Here is a 15,288-nt window from a genome sequence, read left to right as displayed (position 1 = left end):
GAACTTTACAGTGGCCAACGCTAGAACCATTGAGGCATTTCAGTAGCTACTTGCTATCCAAACTCAGCATAATATATCGTGAGCCAGAACTAAGCGTTGGGATCATCTTACTGCCTCTTCGGCCTTTTATGTAACCAACTTCGAGAAACTATGCCTTTCCTTGATGTGAGAGGCAAGAAGCTGTTCTACGCTCGCGTAGACGCTGAGACAGAGCCCAAGGCCTCTGGCCCAGTACTGGTTTTCATCCATGGCCTGGGATCATCTCATTCGTTTTACATACCTGTGATGCACGGTCTTGCAGCCGCTGGATATAGCTCAGTTGCCTTGGATGTCTATGGTAAGTTGAATCACACGTTTGCCATAATACGATGCTGAACAACTTTTAGGAAGTGGCCAATCCGAGTTATCACCCGGAGTCGAAGCTCCCACATTCGAAACTATTGCTAGTGATGTCGAAGAGCTACTGAAAGGGCTCAACATTCCCTCTGAAAATGCTGTTGCTGCTGGGCACTCGATGGGTGGTATCATTGTGCCAATCCTAGCCTCCAAGTGTCGTCTACGCGGAGCTGTCCTTATTGGACCTGTGTTACCCAAGCCTGCAATGGCAGATATCTTCAATGCTCGTATTGAGACAGTCAAGAAAGGTCAGTCAATTCAATTGCCGACAAGTCAAAAATAGTTTGCTAAAATGGCGTTTGATAGAGGGCATGGAGCCAATGGCCAAAACTATCCCTTTCGCTGCCACGGGTTCAAAAGCGACCCTGACTCAAAAAGCGTTTATCAGGACTCTCTTACTATCTCAGAAACCAGATGGTTACAATGCGTTGTGCCAGGCCATTGCAAAGGCGGAGCTGCCTGAGTATTCCAGCCTCGACTGTCCAGTGATGGTCCTAGCTGGCGAGGAGGATAAAACAAGTCCTGTGCCTGATGCGCATAAAATTATGAACGAGTAAGTTAATCTTCTAATTTCTCACCCGGATTTTTTGTATCAGAGATTGACATTTGTGGTAGATGGGGATGTGATGGCTCGGCAAAGAGTATCCATGTTTTGCCTGGAGTAGGACATTGGCACTGCATAGAGGCACCTGAGGAAGTAGGGGTCAAGATTGAGGAGTTTATCTCCAATTTGTCTTAGTTGCAAGATAAAAATCTATCAAAATGTTATCTAACGTTCATGCCTGATGGCTTGTCGTATTTCTCTCCGAGTTGCAACCAGAATTGTATAATATTCACTTCCAATGTATCCAGAGACCTTACAACCGGTGCTATACACGGACCGTCTGTTCTGTACTCACCGCCCGCCCCCAGTAGGTGACATTCCATCGGCTACCAGCGTCCCACCCTTCGGAATGACAACCCTTGGCCAATTTACGTCAGCGGAAACAGCACCTAAAGTTACCCCATCTTCCCCGTTCACGAACCAATAAAGACTGGACCATATCCGATAGCTGGCGGCCCGCGGCCTCAATCAATCAGTCCGTCTTCACACGATCAATTCCAATGCCTACCAGGAGGGTCCGAGACTGCGAGAGAAGACGTTGCGCCGAAGCTTGCGAGAGCTGTAAACGTCGCAAGCAAAGATGCGACGGTCGACGCCCCTGTGCTCGCTGCATCAAGCGAGGTCTCAGTCATGAATGTCGGGAGTCCGCTTCAGTGTCGGGTCTTGGTGCTCGTCGCATCGTTGCTTCATCACTGCCGAGCCCAGACCCTGAAAGATTGAGTAACATCACGGAACAACATACACCAGCTGGTAGTATCACCGTTGGGTCCAGATCAGGATTGACGTCGGCGGAGGAGACCTATGTTGACGATCAGACCTCTTCGTCGCTGCAATTGCTGTCGGATACACAACCTGAACGGCTCCCTCGGATGTCACGTCTTGTGCAGGACACAAGAGGTGAATACATGTTCATTGGCGACTCAGCGACACTTTCCTTTCTACAAAATATCCGGAGAATCGTTCGTCGTAGCATAGGAGACTGTGCACTCGTCGACGATCCACTGAGACATGGAATCGTCGAATCATCGCCTGAAACACGGCGAGGATGGATTCTATCCAGCGCTCAGAATCCTCCTCCACAACAAACAGAACAGGAAGTTGATTACCTTGTGAAGTGGTACATGCAATCGACCAATTGCATGCTGCTACTATTCGACCAAAAGCAACTCCACCATGACATTCACAAGTGGATAGATGATGGCCAAAACATTTCCGATTCAGCGAGCTCTGTATATTTTCTTGTGTTCGCCATTGGTGCGCAAACTGGGCCAGAAGACAAGGACGACCAGGCTGAAACCTTCTTTAACTACGCTCGATACTTGACAGTCGAGACATTGATAGAAGAGCCAGGAATTGTCACTATCCAAGCGTTGGTCCTCATCGCCATGTATCTCTTGGGTGCATCTCGCCGAAACGCAGCGTTCATGTACCTCGGCATGGGTGTACGAGCTGCGTATGCAATCGGGTTGCATCGTCATGATATTTCTTCCCTATTTTCCCCAACCGAAGCACGTACGCGAGAGCAGCTTTGGAAAGGCATCCGTATTCTTGACTTGTTCATGAGTGCATCACTCGGCCGACCTCCTTCGACGTCTGAGTTGCGCGACACAACGAACCCACAAAACTACTCCGCTTGTAACGACCTGTCAATGATCTTCGAATCCATTCTCACAGATGTCTACGCCAAAAGAATGATCACTCCGGAAATACTGGAGCGTATCAGTAAGCAGCTCCGAAGATGGACCTCGCAGTGCGGCGAAGGTTTGGCTGTTGATGGGATTGAGCAGGAGGAATTGATCAAGGATGAGAGTGGCGAGGAACAGCCAAACATCGGACTCATGCACCTCAAGTTGACGGGACATTGGAGCATCATGCTACTGTCGCTTCCCTTTCTACACAAGGCAGTTTCTCAACATGTTGAAGAAGCAGAGCAGTCGTCCAACGCATCTACTAAGCGTTCCTCATCATCGAACGAGGTACTCGTCCACTCCTGTCTTGAATCAGCCGTACGCACAGTCGACCTCCTACAACCCCTTCTCAAAGTAAGGACCATTCCAAAGCGGTTACCAATAGTTGGAAACTCAGCATTCGTGTCTGGGTTAGTACTCGGAGCAGCCATATTTGGCGATTTTGACAACTCTTTCCCGCTTGAGAAGAGTCTTCACGCCGCAAGAAGTGTTCTTGAGCATCTAGCCCGCTACGATGCTGTAGCCAAACGCCATCTCATGATCCTAGATCATCTCCAAGGAGCATGCGAGATTTACATGGACAACAGGGCCAGGTTACGGATGGAGCGACAAGGCCATTTAGTCAACGGTCTCTTTGGCAGTATCCACACTATAGGGAAATCACCATTGCGTGAGTCTCATCAGCCAGAGATGAATTTCCGAATAGCGCCATCTGAGGGACTACAAACACAGCCTCAGACACCCGGGCCTGGTCAAGTACCAAACCAAGAAGTGTCGAGTGAACAACAAGACTTTACCATAGAAGGAGGAGAGCAGTCGGGGATTGACGTTGGAGACGTGACCGATGCTTTTCTGGGGATCTCGCCAAATATGCTTTGGTTTGACTCTTTTGATACGACAATGTCGTTGTTTCCGATTGTCGATACACAAACAATGGGTGACGATTTAACGTGAACCACGATGGTGATAGCTCATCATGAAGGGAATTTTAATGTGGATCTTTGGTGTGATTAGGTCCTGGAACTTTTGTGGTGTAAAATCCTTTCGGACATCCGAAGGGCGCGACAGCTACAACTAGCTGATAAATACAGAGTATATACCTAGTCATTAATATGTTCTAATACAGGCTAAACCAACACCATATCAGTCAATTTCTCGGGTCGACTGTATTTGATACTCCCTCCATTTGTCACATAACGTTAATCGAACTGTTGGTGGAGATATAAAACCCACCCCGTCAACCCCTCTCGTTTTTACATCATCATCCCAACACACCACACGCTCTCTGAAGTCTCGAGTGATATCGCATCTCTAAAATACCATTTATCCTCATTATCTCGCATAAAAAATAATACACAGCATGCCGTCACCTATCCGAGCAAAGCACTTGGTGCCAGGCGACAAGATTGCATTTATATCACCATCAGAACGGATCAACAGCACCCTCCCAGCTGTGATAGACCGAGCCTCTGGCGTCCTCTCAAACAAAGGATTTCAAGTTCAGACATTCTTCAACGAAGACAAAGGAATTCAATCATGCATCGAGAACCGACTGTCTGAAATCCGCGCAGCTTTCTCAGACCCTAGCATCTCTGCCGTTATCACCACCATTGGAGGCACAACTTTCACAGAGCTTCTTCCTGCCTTGATCGCCGACAAGGAACTGCATGCCATCATCCGTGCCAACCCCAAAGTCGTGGTTGGATACTCGGACATCACAGGCTTGCATTGGTTCTTGTACGCCATGACAGGTCTGCGCACATTCTATGGCCCCGGTGCTGTTCCTGAGATTGGCGAACCAAACGATATCAACGATAAGAATACTCCACTCTCGTTTTGTGTGGATAACCTGCTGCGCGCGATTGCATCTCCCGAGCCGCTGGGTCAGCTTCCACGATCACTGTACTACGCACCAAGGGGAGCACCTTTCTTCCAAGATGCGACATCAACAGAACCTCCAGCGGTCGTCAAGACAAGTGAATGGCAGTGGTTGAGATCTGGAAAAGCTCAGGGCAGGTTGTTTGGAGGATGCCTCACTGTTGTCGCACGCTTAGGTGGTATCCCAGCCATCGTCCCCGACTGGCGAGGACGAATTGTTTTTCTTGAGACGGCCACAAACGAAGACGGCTCAGGTGGAAATCCTCCTCACAGAGTCCAGGCAGCATTTGCAGACTTGATTGCCCAAGGCGTGTTTGAAGAAGCGGCGGGTTTGGTTGTAGGAAGACCATACGGTTATGACTCGGATGAGGACAGGGAGACTTATGCTGGTATTATCAAGGGGCTTTTGTGCGAGGGACGACTTGCGTTTAAGAAGTTCCCCATTCTCTTCAACGTAGACATTGGGCATACTGTACCGATGTTGACGCTGCCTTATGATGCCTTGGCTGAGCTTGATTCTGAGACTGGAACTTTTACTGTACTGGAGTCGGGAGTGGAGTAAGGAGGAAATACTATTCTTTATAAAGTTGATCATAAATTCGTTACCATAAATGATACACATCATAATATCCTACATGCTTCATATATCCATTGCCCCAAGATGTTGAGGTATATACAAGGTCAACATGAAAGGTCGTAGCTGCTTGCCGATTTCATCTTCCCAAGCTGAAAGGCCAGTAATGTATCTCCACCACTGGTCATATGCTGTATGTTTCTTCCATACCGACGCGTCGTGGTTGAGAAATAGACTCGATCCCTGTGTTTCTTCTGTTGAGCTTCGTCTCGGCTCCTTATCACCCAGCTAACCATATCTCATCGTGGGCTCTCGTCACGACACTAAGCTACAGTCCCAGAAGAAAAGTGACTTCCTAGACCAGAGGAGGTTTCCTTTCCCAAGTAGGTATGTGAGATACTAGCGAGACCATGATGTCAGCTCGTAGCGATACGTGACTCGGTCGTTGGTGGTCTTTTTATGATATCGCGTCTGAATGTGACGCGGAATGATAGGATGAAACAAGATGGATGGTCGTTGTCGCGACATGCGCATTCCATCCATGCTTTGTTTTCGTTGCCATGGTGAGGCGTCTCCCTTTACATTTTTTAGAGTAGCGGCCACGTTGCTGGATTGAAGTGTGCCTGAAGGGAGGGTTTGAGGGTCAAAGGCTACTATTCTGCCTTTGCTGGGCAACTCTAATATTTGCCAGATCGCATAATAGCCACGCCAGTAACGATAGTCAAAGTGAAGAAGAAGCAGACAATTACGATCAATATGGAAGCATATCGATCCCATTCATCGCCATCGTACTTTCGAAGATCTTTGGTCCAGTCAGGCATGTCAAAGGTCTTTGCCTGCACCAGATAGGTCGAGACGAATATTAGAAAGACGATGAGTGCGAAAACAAACAACCAAATGTTGTAGAGGTTTCTCCCCACAGGCGAGGTGCGAAACCGTCGCATCAGCTTAGATGAGACCAACATGATTATTGAGGCGTAAACGATAAACTGTTTTGGAAAGTCGAGAGGCAAGGCTAAACAAAATATGGTTATGATGCATGGTAAAATGGCAATGGTAAAAATGGCGAAATGAGTCACCGAATTAACGGTGAAGGTAGGTGTCGATATTTCAATGGCCGGCTCCGACGGATGGCACGTAGGGCTCGGGGAATATTAAAGTGCCGTCTATCACAGTCTGGGAGATCATTTGACGTGACGTGGTGGCCTGATATAAGCGCTAGATCTGCGGGGGTGCTAAGACACGACCAATGTCGAGGATTCTTGGCCTTGGTTTCCCCAGGGAATTGTCGTCACCCTTTACTTGACAAAGGCTGGGATGGCTTGTGAAACATGGATCAGGTACTCAGCCAGGCTGCATCCTTCAGCCTTTGCCAATCAACATCTCGCACTCCTCCGAAGCTCCCGAAACATCCACCACCATTGTACGCCTTGACTTGGAAGGATGGTGGTAGAAAGAAAGAAAGTAAAGCACAGACAACCGTGTCCGCGGGTCCCCAACTCCGTGGATCCGACATGGATTGTGTCTGGGGAGATGTTTCAACGCAGATCTAGGTATCAGAAGCCTAGCTTCATCGCCGGGACAAAGCCAGAGAGATAAACGAAACAAAGGAATCACTTGAACCAAACAAGGTCAACGGGGACGCCGTGACTTTTGACCGTTTCAATGAAAAGGTGGCGTGATATAAGACAAAGACGTGACAGTAGTTTAACCAGCACCAATTAATTATTGGCAATGAGGTGGTGGTTGGTGGTGTGACGTCAGGGATGGGAGTTTCCTACTTGTATCGCTTTCATCAAGTCCCAATGCTGCAAGGGACTATAGAGTCTAATTGTAATTGATCCATTACATAAGCTCAAGCGAAAGCAGCTTGGCGCAGTGGAAGCGCGGTATGTTTCTTCGTTCACATGAATTCAAATTCGTACTAACTCTCCTCAGCCGGGCTCATAACCCGGAGGTCACTGGATCGAAACCAGTAGCTGCTATTGAAGCATCTCTTTTTTTTTGGCATTTTTTGTCAATATCATCAACACAATTCCTTTTCTTTTTCGCGCTGTCATGGTCTGACAGAGCTAACTATATTTAATGAGCAATGCGCGTGATAGCTGGCGGTTACTCTTTTCAGCAATCTGCGGCGTATTCTCTAAACTATCCTACTGGATGTTATACCATTGTGGTCCACATATGAAGCATTCAGATATGATCTTTACGTGATAGGTCCTCAATTTTCCCCACGATAGTATTCGGAAGAATTACATCCACACTACCACCATGTAACAAGCGCAAAAACTAATTGGGAAATTGTTCCAGTGCATCAATTGTGCCTCATCACACTCCAACTCCGATGTCAACTTTACGATATTCACAAGGACCACGTCCATTATATTCCATCTTCCATGCAATTTGATCTCTAGTGGCGCTCTCTCTCTTTAGCAGCTCCTACATAAATGATGAGAAGCATACCACTAGACAGGAAATAGCTTTTTCGCTCGGACATATACTGGCCCTTTACTTAACAACACGAGACAGTATAATGTCATCGCAGGTATACTAACCGTGTCTACTAGGTGAACGAGACCATGTTATCTAAGATGGAACCGATAAATTTCCCATATATTTACTGTAGCACCCGGATTGCCCGGCTGATGTTTCTAAAATCAGCGGATGGCTATCCTATGACTTTGAACTTGAGATCCTTTTACAGCAATAGGTACTTCTTCAGTAGCCTATAGCTACACACTTCCCCATCAGTTTTATCACTGAACTGGCTTCTGGCAGGGTTATTGGACCCTAGGTGCATGCAATAGCTGAACGTTTGGGAGAGATAATTGGGTTTGATAAGTCAGTGAACAAAGACTCCTCTATAAACTAGCACCGCAGGCCATGATGCTCAAACCATCGCTTCGTGTATTCAACGAAACCCCGCTACTACAGAGTGCCTCGATTGCTAGGAAATCGTGAGATTCACAAATATTTCCATGGTTCCAGGATCTCTGTTTTGTATATTGACAACAATTGACCTAGCCAGTCGCTATGAAAATGACCATGCCGCAGCCACATTGTAAGTTAAATAAGGATGTTACGTGATCGTTCCTTCGTCAGGCACTCATAGCCAGCTTTTTTAGTCATGAAAAATATGCTTATTGGCCTTTCAATGCTGACAGACGTCACTCTGCAAGCCGCCTTAAGTCCGTAGCCTCTCAGCTTTCAGTTTCTAGGCCCTGGCCTTGGTAATCAATCTGCAAATAATACAAATAAACGTCATCCTGCACATTCTTGTTTGTCAACGCGACCGACGGAAATTCCGCACCACCAAGAACCTTCAGAGGTCGAAGTAGAGGCTTGCCTGCTGATAGGAGAGTCTTTTGTAATTTGCAACCAACTCTGAAGATCGTTTCGCGGTACTATCTTCCTTGCGATATACGAAAATGCCGACCGATAGTTCATCAAAGATTGTTGGTGCAAGACGAAGAGCTTGTGTGAACTGCACGTCGGTGAAGTCGAAATGCCTTCCCCTCTCAGCTGACGAGTGTCAGCGTTGCAATCGTCTTGGCAAGCGATGCACTTATCTGAATGTTGTGGAGAAGCGAAAAAGCCCGTCAAGCGCCTCGTATGTCCTGTCAAAGCCTCAGAGATTGGTTGAAATGTTAACTTGTGTCGCCAGTCGTACCAGGCTGTTAGAACAGCGGCTGAACAGGGTTTTGACCATGCTTAGTGAAAGAGCCAAGGGGACGCCGTTGAGCGGATTCATTACACAGCTATCTACTGCCGATCTTGATCTTGAAATTGATATGCTAGGCGTGGACCGCATCTCTGGGTCATCACTGCCACGCAGCTTCGCTCCACAGCAAAGCTTGGATGTCATCGAGTATGGATTCATCACTCTCGACGAGGCACAGATACTGCTGGACAACTATCGTACTCGAGCTGTTCCACACTTTCCCTTTGTTCCAATCTCACCAGACACGACTGTTGCATCTCTCAAGTCAGCAAAGCCGTTCCTTTTCATGTGCATAATGGCAACCTTGAAAGTAGACAACTGCACCATTCAACGGCAAATTGGAGAAGAAGTCAGAATGCAAGCCCATCAAAGAGTCTTGATGCAGTCTGAAAGTAGCTTGGAACTTCTCCAGGGCCTTCTGGTTTATATCGCCTGGTATCAGTACTTCTTCAGCTATGAGAAGCAACAAATTGTTCAGCTTGCGCAACTTTGTGTATCACTAGTTCAGAACTTGGGACTTGACCAGAATCCGGACAACAAAAGACGCACAGTAGACCTCGGGCCGGATGAAACAGCGTCTGGCCGAAAGGCTGCTCGTTCTATGGACCAGCTGCGGGCTCTCCTTGGTACATATTGCACGGCCAGTTGGTAAGGCATCTTGATGGTTTAGAACCAAACGGAACAGTGCTAATTGTGTAGGGTTTCTACAAAGTTTAGAACACGTTGTGCAATACCTTACACTGGGTACATCAAGCAAAGCTGGGAGATACTTTCAGCAAGAAAAGAATATGCCAGTGATGATCTCATTGCCCACCTCGTCCGTATAAACGAACTGAGTCGACGCATATGCGACACATTTGGTTACGATGACTTGGAGAACACGGGTGTCAAGGGCGAGTTCATCAGCGCAATGGCTTTACAGACTTTGAGTAATGAATCAACGCTACTCAAAGCGTCTATACCGCCAGCTTTCCAAGAGAATTGTGAGTCAAAGTTCCTGCTCTGCGCTTATTCACTTTAAATGCTAACAATTCATAGTCTCGATCAAGATCGAGCTCCATCTACTCGATACGCTAATAAGCGAAGTCTCGTTGCATGATGACTTCTGGGACCATTCATCTATCGTTAGTTCGTTTGCAATCAGTAATCCGTCGCTGTCTGTGAGCACCAGAATGTCGATCATGTTCAACTTGCTGCGCAGTTGCAAATCTCTGAACGATACTGTGATGGATTATCCGGATGAAGAGTTGTGGTACATCACATTTTACACGACCGCCAAGATTTGTAGGACCCTTTCATGTCTGTCCAATGCTAGCAAGATCTGGCCCGAGATATTCAGGGATATCGGGATTGCTCTCAGCAACGCAAGCTTCTCATACCCCGGCACTTCCCTCTATGACGCAACTACCATAGAAAGAGCGGCAAATCTAGAGGGTGAAGCAAGGCGACTGCGGGCCAAGTTCAAGAATTTGTCACCCTTGGTACAGAATACGAGCGATGAGGCTGACATCATGCTCGGCTTCTCGGATATGATATGGGCCGTATTCGCCACCTATGACGAGGTACGAGGGAAGAATCATGGCCCACTAGACTTTTCTATTAGTTGTGATGTGCCGTGCTCTTCGTCGGATATGGGGAGCTCGGGAGGTTATCTGTCGAGCACAGGGTCTGGTAATACGCACACAGATGCAGTGTTAGACTTGGAAGGGATTGATGACTCGTCCTGGGAGGAGTTGTTGGCTGGTATTACTGCTACTACAGAACGCGAGGCGACATTACAAATTTGACTTCGAAGGCTAGAGTGGTGGCATGTAATCAGTACGAATTGAGTTGTTTACGATGTGCAACTGGCTTAAGCGAAATTGAGTGTGTGATTAAATGAGTCTTTGCGACCCTGTCAAAACGCTAATATGGTGAGAAGTATCTCGCTATGTCTATATCCAACATGGTCGTAAAGGTGTAACGATAAATATATACTAGAAACTATCCATCACAGCCAGAACTTAAGCCTTGGGGAGGATGTTAGAGTAATAGCAGGGGGTGGGCTTCTCAACCTTGACGGTCTTGACGGAGAAAGGAAGGCAGTTCTTGTTGCCGCCGGGGTTGCTGATGCCGTTGTAGACCCAGACAGACCAAGAGGTCTTCTCGAGGTTGTCACCCATGGGGCAGGCGACGAAGCTGGCACCGTCGCAGGTGAGCATGCCGTCCTTGTCGACCTTCCAGCCCTTGCGCGAGGCGTTCTTGGGGGCAGGCTGAGCACCAGTGGTGTAACCGAACTTGCCCTGGCCCATGCCAGAGAAGTCAACGTAGGCCTGCTGGCGGGGGTTGCCGACGGAGTAGAGCCAGAGCTCGTCACCAGAGAGCTGGAAAGTGGCCTCTTGGGGCTTGTCCTTGCTGTTGTAGCAAGAGGCCTTCTGGTCCTTGAGCTTCAGCTCGAAAGACTCCTTGGAAGCCTGGAGGTAGTTGAAGTGAACGGGGGAGGCAGAGCGGAGGGCAAGACCTTGGAATTCAAAGTTCTTGGGAGTGGTAGCCTTAGGGGCAGCGGAGGCAACGCCAGCGGCAACGAGAAGAGTCTTGAACTGCATGTTGATGGTTGGTGGTGGTGTTGGTGGTGGTGGTGTTGGTGATAGTTGTTTGTAGTAGTAGTGGAGTGTTTGATGAGGTTGATGAGTGAGATAAGAACTTGTTGAAGATGGTGAAGCTGATCTTTTATATGTAATTTCTTGTCGTGTTGATCCCCATCTTGCATCGTCATAACTGCCGATCGTTGCTGGCAGTTGCTCCATGGAATGGGGACGAATCCAGGATGTCGACTGGAGGAAATAAATACACCAGACTTGGCTGCACCATAATTGGTCTTGTTTATTCTTTCCCCCTTGCGCATCTCGCCCGCTTGGCGAAGGAATACGAGCTTTCCCCACAACCAACTGCCAGGGTCTCCCTTAATAAACGAGGATGCCCCATAACTGGTGGAATGATGCATAGCTGAGAGTCTCGAGACTTCAATCGGCCGTGCCGACGTACCCAGGCAAACCGTGCCCAGACCCCTATACCTGGCACTAAATATGGGTATGAAAACAGGTTCTGGCCACTAAATGAACAACAGCACAGCAGGGGCAAAATACGCAGCCTCCCGTCTCCATACTCATCCAATCTTCTCTAAATTTAGCAGCAACCTGCCTCTAGAACCTATGCACACTTCGAGTGCGCTGTCGATCGTTAACAAATAGGTCACCATAACCCAATTTTCGAGCCGAGGCTCCCAACAATTACTATTTTCCGTCTTTTGCGTATAATTCTTGCAGAACTACGGATACATGATGACGATAATACAGTAGTCCTTTTCATGGTCCAAGAGTATGTCTTAGAAGAGCAGCAACTATAGCAATATGACCCCCCCAGCGGTGCAGCATAGGCCAACAGCATTGATTGCATTGAGGCCACGACACTGTACAATCAAAGAAGATCTCAACAAAACTTTATACCTCCTGAATTATACGAAGTTATTAGTTTCAGCTTGACCATATACGAGGCTTGCCAAGATGCTGGCATCTTCACCGGTATTTCACCGGATTCTTATTGTTTGGGCTACCCGGGACTATTGCATTATTTTCTTGTATTTCCTTTTCATTCTACGTGAGTTAATATACAGTGTAAAGGGCTTCTCATTGTATGACGAAATTCAATGTATCGACTACCTAAAACTATCTGCAAAACAGAGCTATACCCGTTATGAAAGGCACGTTAATCGTAGACACAGACGCATCCAAGCGCATCGCGCAGGCGCTCCATAGTTAAGCTAGATGTGTGGTATTGAACAATCGATTGCCAGTATCAGTGCCTTTGGTGCGCTGTTGATCAACGTGATGCCTTTTCAAGTCCGGTGGGGATGAGGCATGGATAAACATTGCCTGAGGAAACACCGTGTTGACCCCGAAGGCCATGGCCTCTCCGCCACGCATCAGCACCACAATGGAAGTTTTCTCTTCGTTGTGCAGTCGATGGCCCGTCGCTTGGTGACCCTGCACGTGGGGAATGGTGTACTCTTGAAGACCAATCAGTTGGGTAACGAATTCGATGGCCAAGTACTGTCCGACCAACTCATGGGCTTTCCTCAAGGCGGGGCCAGAAATAGAAGCGTCGCGGGTTGGTGCCGTCAACAGTTGTGCTGCAGCCCTGTCGGTAGCGTGCAGTATCTGGACGGGGCGGCGGTGGCACATGACTGATTCAATGAACAGTCGATCATCCAGGCGAACTAAAGGCAGACGACTCTCGTCCAGACGCGGTGTTGATTGACTCGGGAGAAGAACCTGTCGTGCTCGGAAGCTTCCATCATCCATGGCCTTGGATAGGGCTTCGTCCATGCTCCGGCTCCTAGTCTGCTCGTCACCAACAACAACAATAGCTTGATCCGCACCCTCAAGCATCGGCAGATCCAAGGGGCTGTCCCCGAATGCCCAAACATAGAGACTGGCGTTTCGTAGTTGGGAGACGATGGCAGCTTTGGCCACTGCAGTAACAACGAATCCATCCTTAATTCGACCTCCGCCGATGACGTGGACCATCTCTGACAACTTGTACCTCTCCAGGACCTTTCTCCAAACGTAGCCAAGCCCACACGTGACAACTAGAGCACCAATGTGTCTCCGTTCCGCGGCAAGTCGCAGAAGGGAGGTGATTTGTGGGTGCATCACTATGCCCGCAGCCACAGTATCGCACACGGTCTCAAATTGTTCATCATCAGCTACCTCTTCGTACAGTAGGGTTGCCTGTTGAAATGCAGCCTCCGAATAGCCAAGGCGACTGCTAAAGAGCTCATGCAATGGAGATCCTGTTACCGAACTCGGTTGAGCTTGAGCAAGTGTTTCCCAGAACAAGACGCCCGTGTCTTCTGCTGCGAGAGTCTTGTCACCATCCAACACTAGAACCGTCTCAAGATCATCGTACTGGGGCAAAGTAAGGATTTCATCCAGCTTAGCTTGTACTCGAGTGATGTTGGATTCGACCGTGCTGGGCTGCTGGAAATGCAGGATTAGATCCATGATTCTTGGTTGCAGAGTATCGGCATTAACCATGCTATAGAACAAGATGTCATACTCACGACAGAGGTTCCGTAAAAGGGAAATGTCTGTCTCTTGCCATCTGCGCAGGTGATCTTGAGACACGACACTGCGATCTTTCTGTTCGTCATTCAAGCGGCGCTGCGAGATAAGACCGGCCGGCATGTTCAAATAAATGATGTGCGTGAACATTGCTAGGTCATTCGAAGTATACACCAGTTGGCCGGACGCATCCTGTTCTTTCCAGAACATGAGATGTCCAGTCACGATTGCAGTCCGTCCACTGTCATGACTTTCCTTGCTAATCGCGTCGATTGCATGGCCACGCAGGTTTGACTTGTCCTGTGCGTCCAGCTTGTGGAAAGCTTCCAGACCACCAGGAATGAGGGATGCAATCTTGTCTGACCCTTCGAACAAGATGAATTCGGCCGGGTTGAGTTTCTGTCGCAGATACTCCAGCAAGAATGACTTGCCCGAGCCGGAAATGCCATAAAGACCAATGACAGTTGGCTTAGGTGAAGCAGCCATTGTGAGGCTTATGATAGTTGGTGATGTATGCGCCTAGACGTTGTGCAAGAGAGAGCAGAAGAGGAGAGGAAGAGCATGTGTAGAGAAGATGGATGGAAACTAAAGATAGGAAAGAGAGAACATGTTGAGATTTGTCTTTTTATGTCTTTTTTTCTGCTATTGATATCAAGATCAGATCGATAATCTCGGCAAGACCATACATGAGTGAGTTCTACCATCGCGACAATCCCCCATGCAGGAGGCCCACCATTCTGAACGGTATGCAAGATACCGACTCATTCTGACCGGTATGCAGGATTCCGACAACCATCCTAACCACCATGCAGGCGCCTATTCTTCATGGGAACGTGTTCACATAGAGGCGTCCATAGCGCAACAAGTATAAACGAGAAACGGCATATCTTGACGGTAGGCCGCAGTCTGGTCATGGTAGCAGGGGCCATATCACCCGAAGCCGGCGGCAGATTCGTGTAAAGTGAATTGGGTCGATCCCATGACGACACGCAACCTCTTGCACCTTATGGTCTTTGCTGGGGTTGACAACTTCGCGTAATGAGGCCAGGTCGGGATGGTTGCAGAAGAAGGCGGCCGTTCGGTGGAACTGCCATCTAGATGTATATTTTGAAAGCAGATATACGTATACGACAAGATGCGCAACAGTAAAATCGGGGAGCTTTCGTAGAGTGAAACCGTCATGTTGCGCTCGGCTCATGATGTATAATACATCAGCTGTCTCGCTGAGCTTTTGGAGGGGAGTCGTTGCAAGGCGTCGTTCGCAGATTTCTTCTCGTAGTCTAGCTTTGTACCACGACTTTGGATGGCGAGGTAATCGCAATCTG

The 15,288-nt window shown here is 48.2% G+C and overlaps 5 protein-coding genes across 5 annotated transcripts, besides 1 other annotated feature; 3 read left to right on the top strand and 2 right to left on the bottom strand.

Moving 5' to 3' along the window:
- Window positions 1-150: 150 nt before the first annotated feature.
- On the top strand, window positions 151-3,642 carry FPSE_01869 (uncharacterized protein; the record flags this gene model as incomplete). The annotated part of the gene is made up of 4 exons (XM_009254988.1): window positions 151-337; window positions 387-644; window positions 703-949; window positions 1,449-3,642. 4 exons carry the CDS (start codon window positions 151-153, stop codon window positions 3,640-3,642), a joined length of 2,886 nt encoding a protein of 961 aa, XP_009253263.1.
- Window positions 3,643-4,048: 406 nt separating this feature from the next.
- Window positions 4,049-5,128, top strand: FPSE_01870 (uncharacterized protein; the record flags this gene model as incomplete). Its single annotated transcript, XM_009254989.1, has 1 exon — window positions 4,049-5,128. The coding sequence occupies one exon, from the start codon at window positions 4,049-4,051 to the stop codon at window positions 5,126-5,128; it is 1,080 nt and encodes a 359-aa protein (XP_009253264.1).
- A 3,440-nt stretch (window positions 5,129-8,568) lies between these two features.
- Window positions 8,569-10,648, top strand: FPSE_01871 (uncharacterized protein; the record flags this gene model as incomplete). The annotated part of the gene is made up of 4 exons (XM_009254990.1): window positions 8,569-8,750; window positions 8,805-9,509; window positions 9,561-9,844; window positions 9,900-10,648. The coding sequence occupies 4 exons, from the start codon at window positions 8,569-8,571 to the stop codon at window positions 10,646-10,648; spliced, it is 1,920 nt and encodes a 639-aa protein (XP_009253265.1).
- Window positions 10,649-10,864: 216 nt separating this feature from the next.
- FPSE_01872 (uncharacterized protein) lies at window positions 10,865-11,446 on the bottom strand (the record flags this gene model as incomplete). The annotated part of the gene is made up of 1 exon (XM_009254991.1): window positions 10,865-11,446. One exon carries the CDS (start codon window positions 11,444-11,446, stop codon window positions 10,865-10,867), a length of 582 nt encoding a protein of 193 aa, XP_009253266.1.
- Window positions 11,447-11,455: 9 nt separating this feature from the next.
- Window positions 11,456-11,492: a microsatellite.
- A 1,163-nt stretch (window positions 11,493-12,655) lies between these two features.
- On the bottom strand, window positions 12,656-14,449 carry FPSE_01873 (uncharacterized protein; the record flags this gene model as incomplete). The annotated part of the gene is made up of 1 exon (XM_009254992.1): window positions 12,656-14,449. The coding sequence occupies one exon, from the start codon at window positions 14,447-14,449 to the stop codon at window positions 12,656-12,658; it is 1,794 nt and encodes a 597-aa protein (XP_009253267.1).
- Between the last annotated feature and the right edge of the window lie 839 nt (window positions 14,450-15,288).

This window comes from Fusarium pseudograminearum, chromosome 2, assembly GCF_000303195.2.
Source record: "Fusarium pseudograminearum CS3096 chromosome 2, whole genome shotgun sequence".
Classification (NCBI taxonomy): Eukaryota; Fungi; Ascomycota; class Sordariomycetes; order Hypocreales; family Nectriaceae; genus Fusarium; species Fusarium pseudograminearum.
Note: the sequence above shows the minus strand (reverse complement) of the source record. Positions and strands in the feature narration are given on the sequence as shown.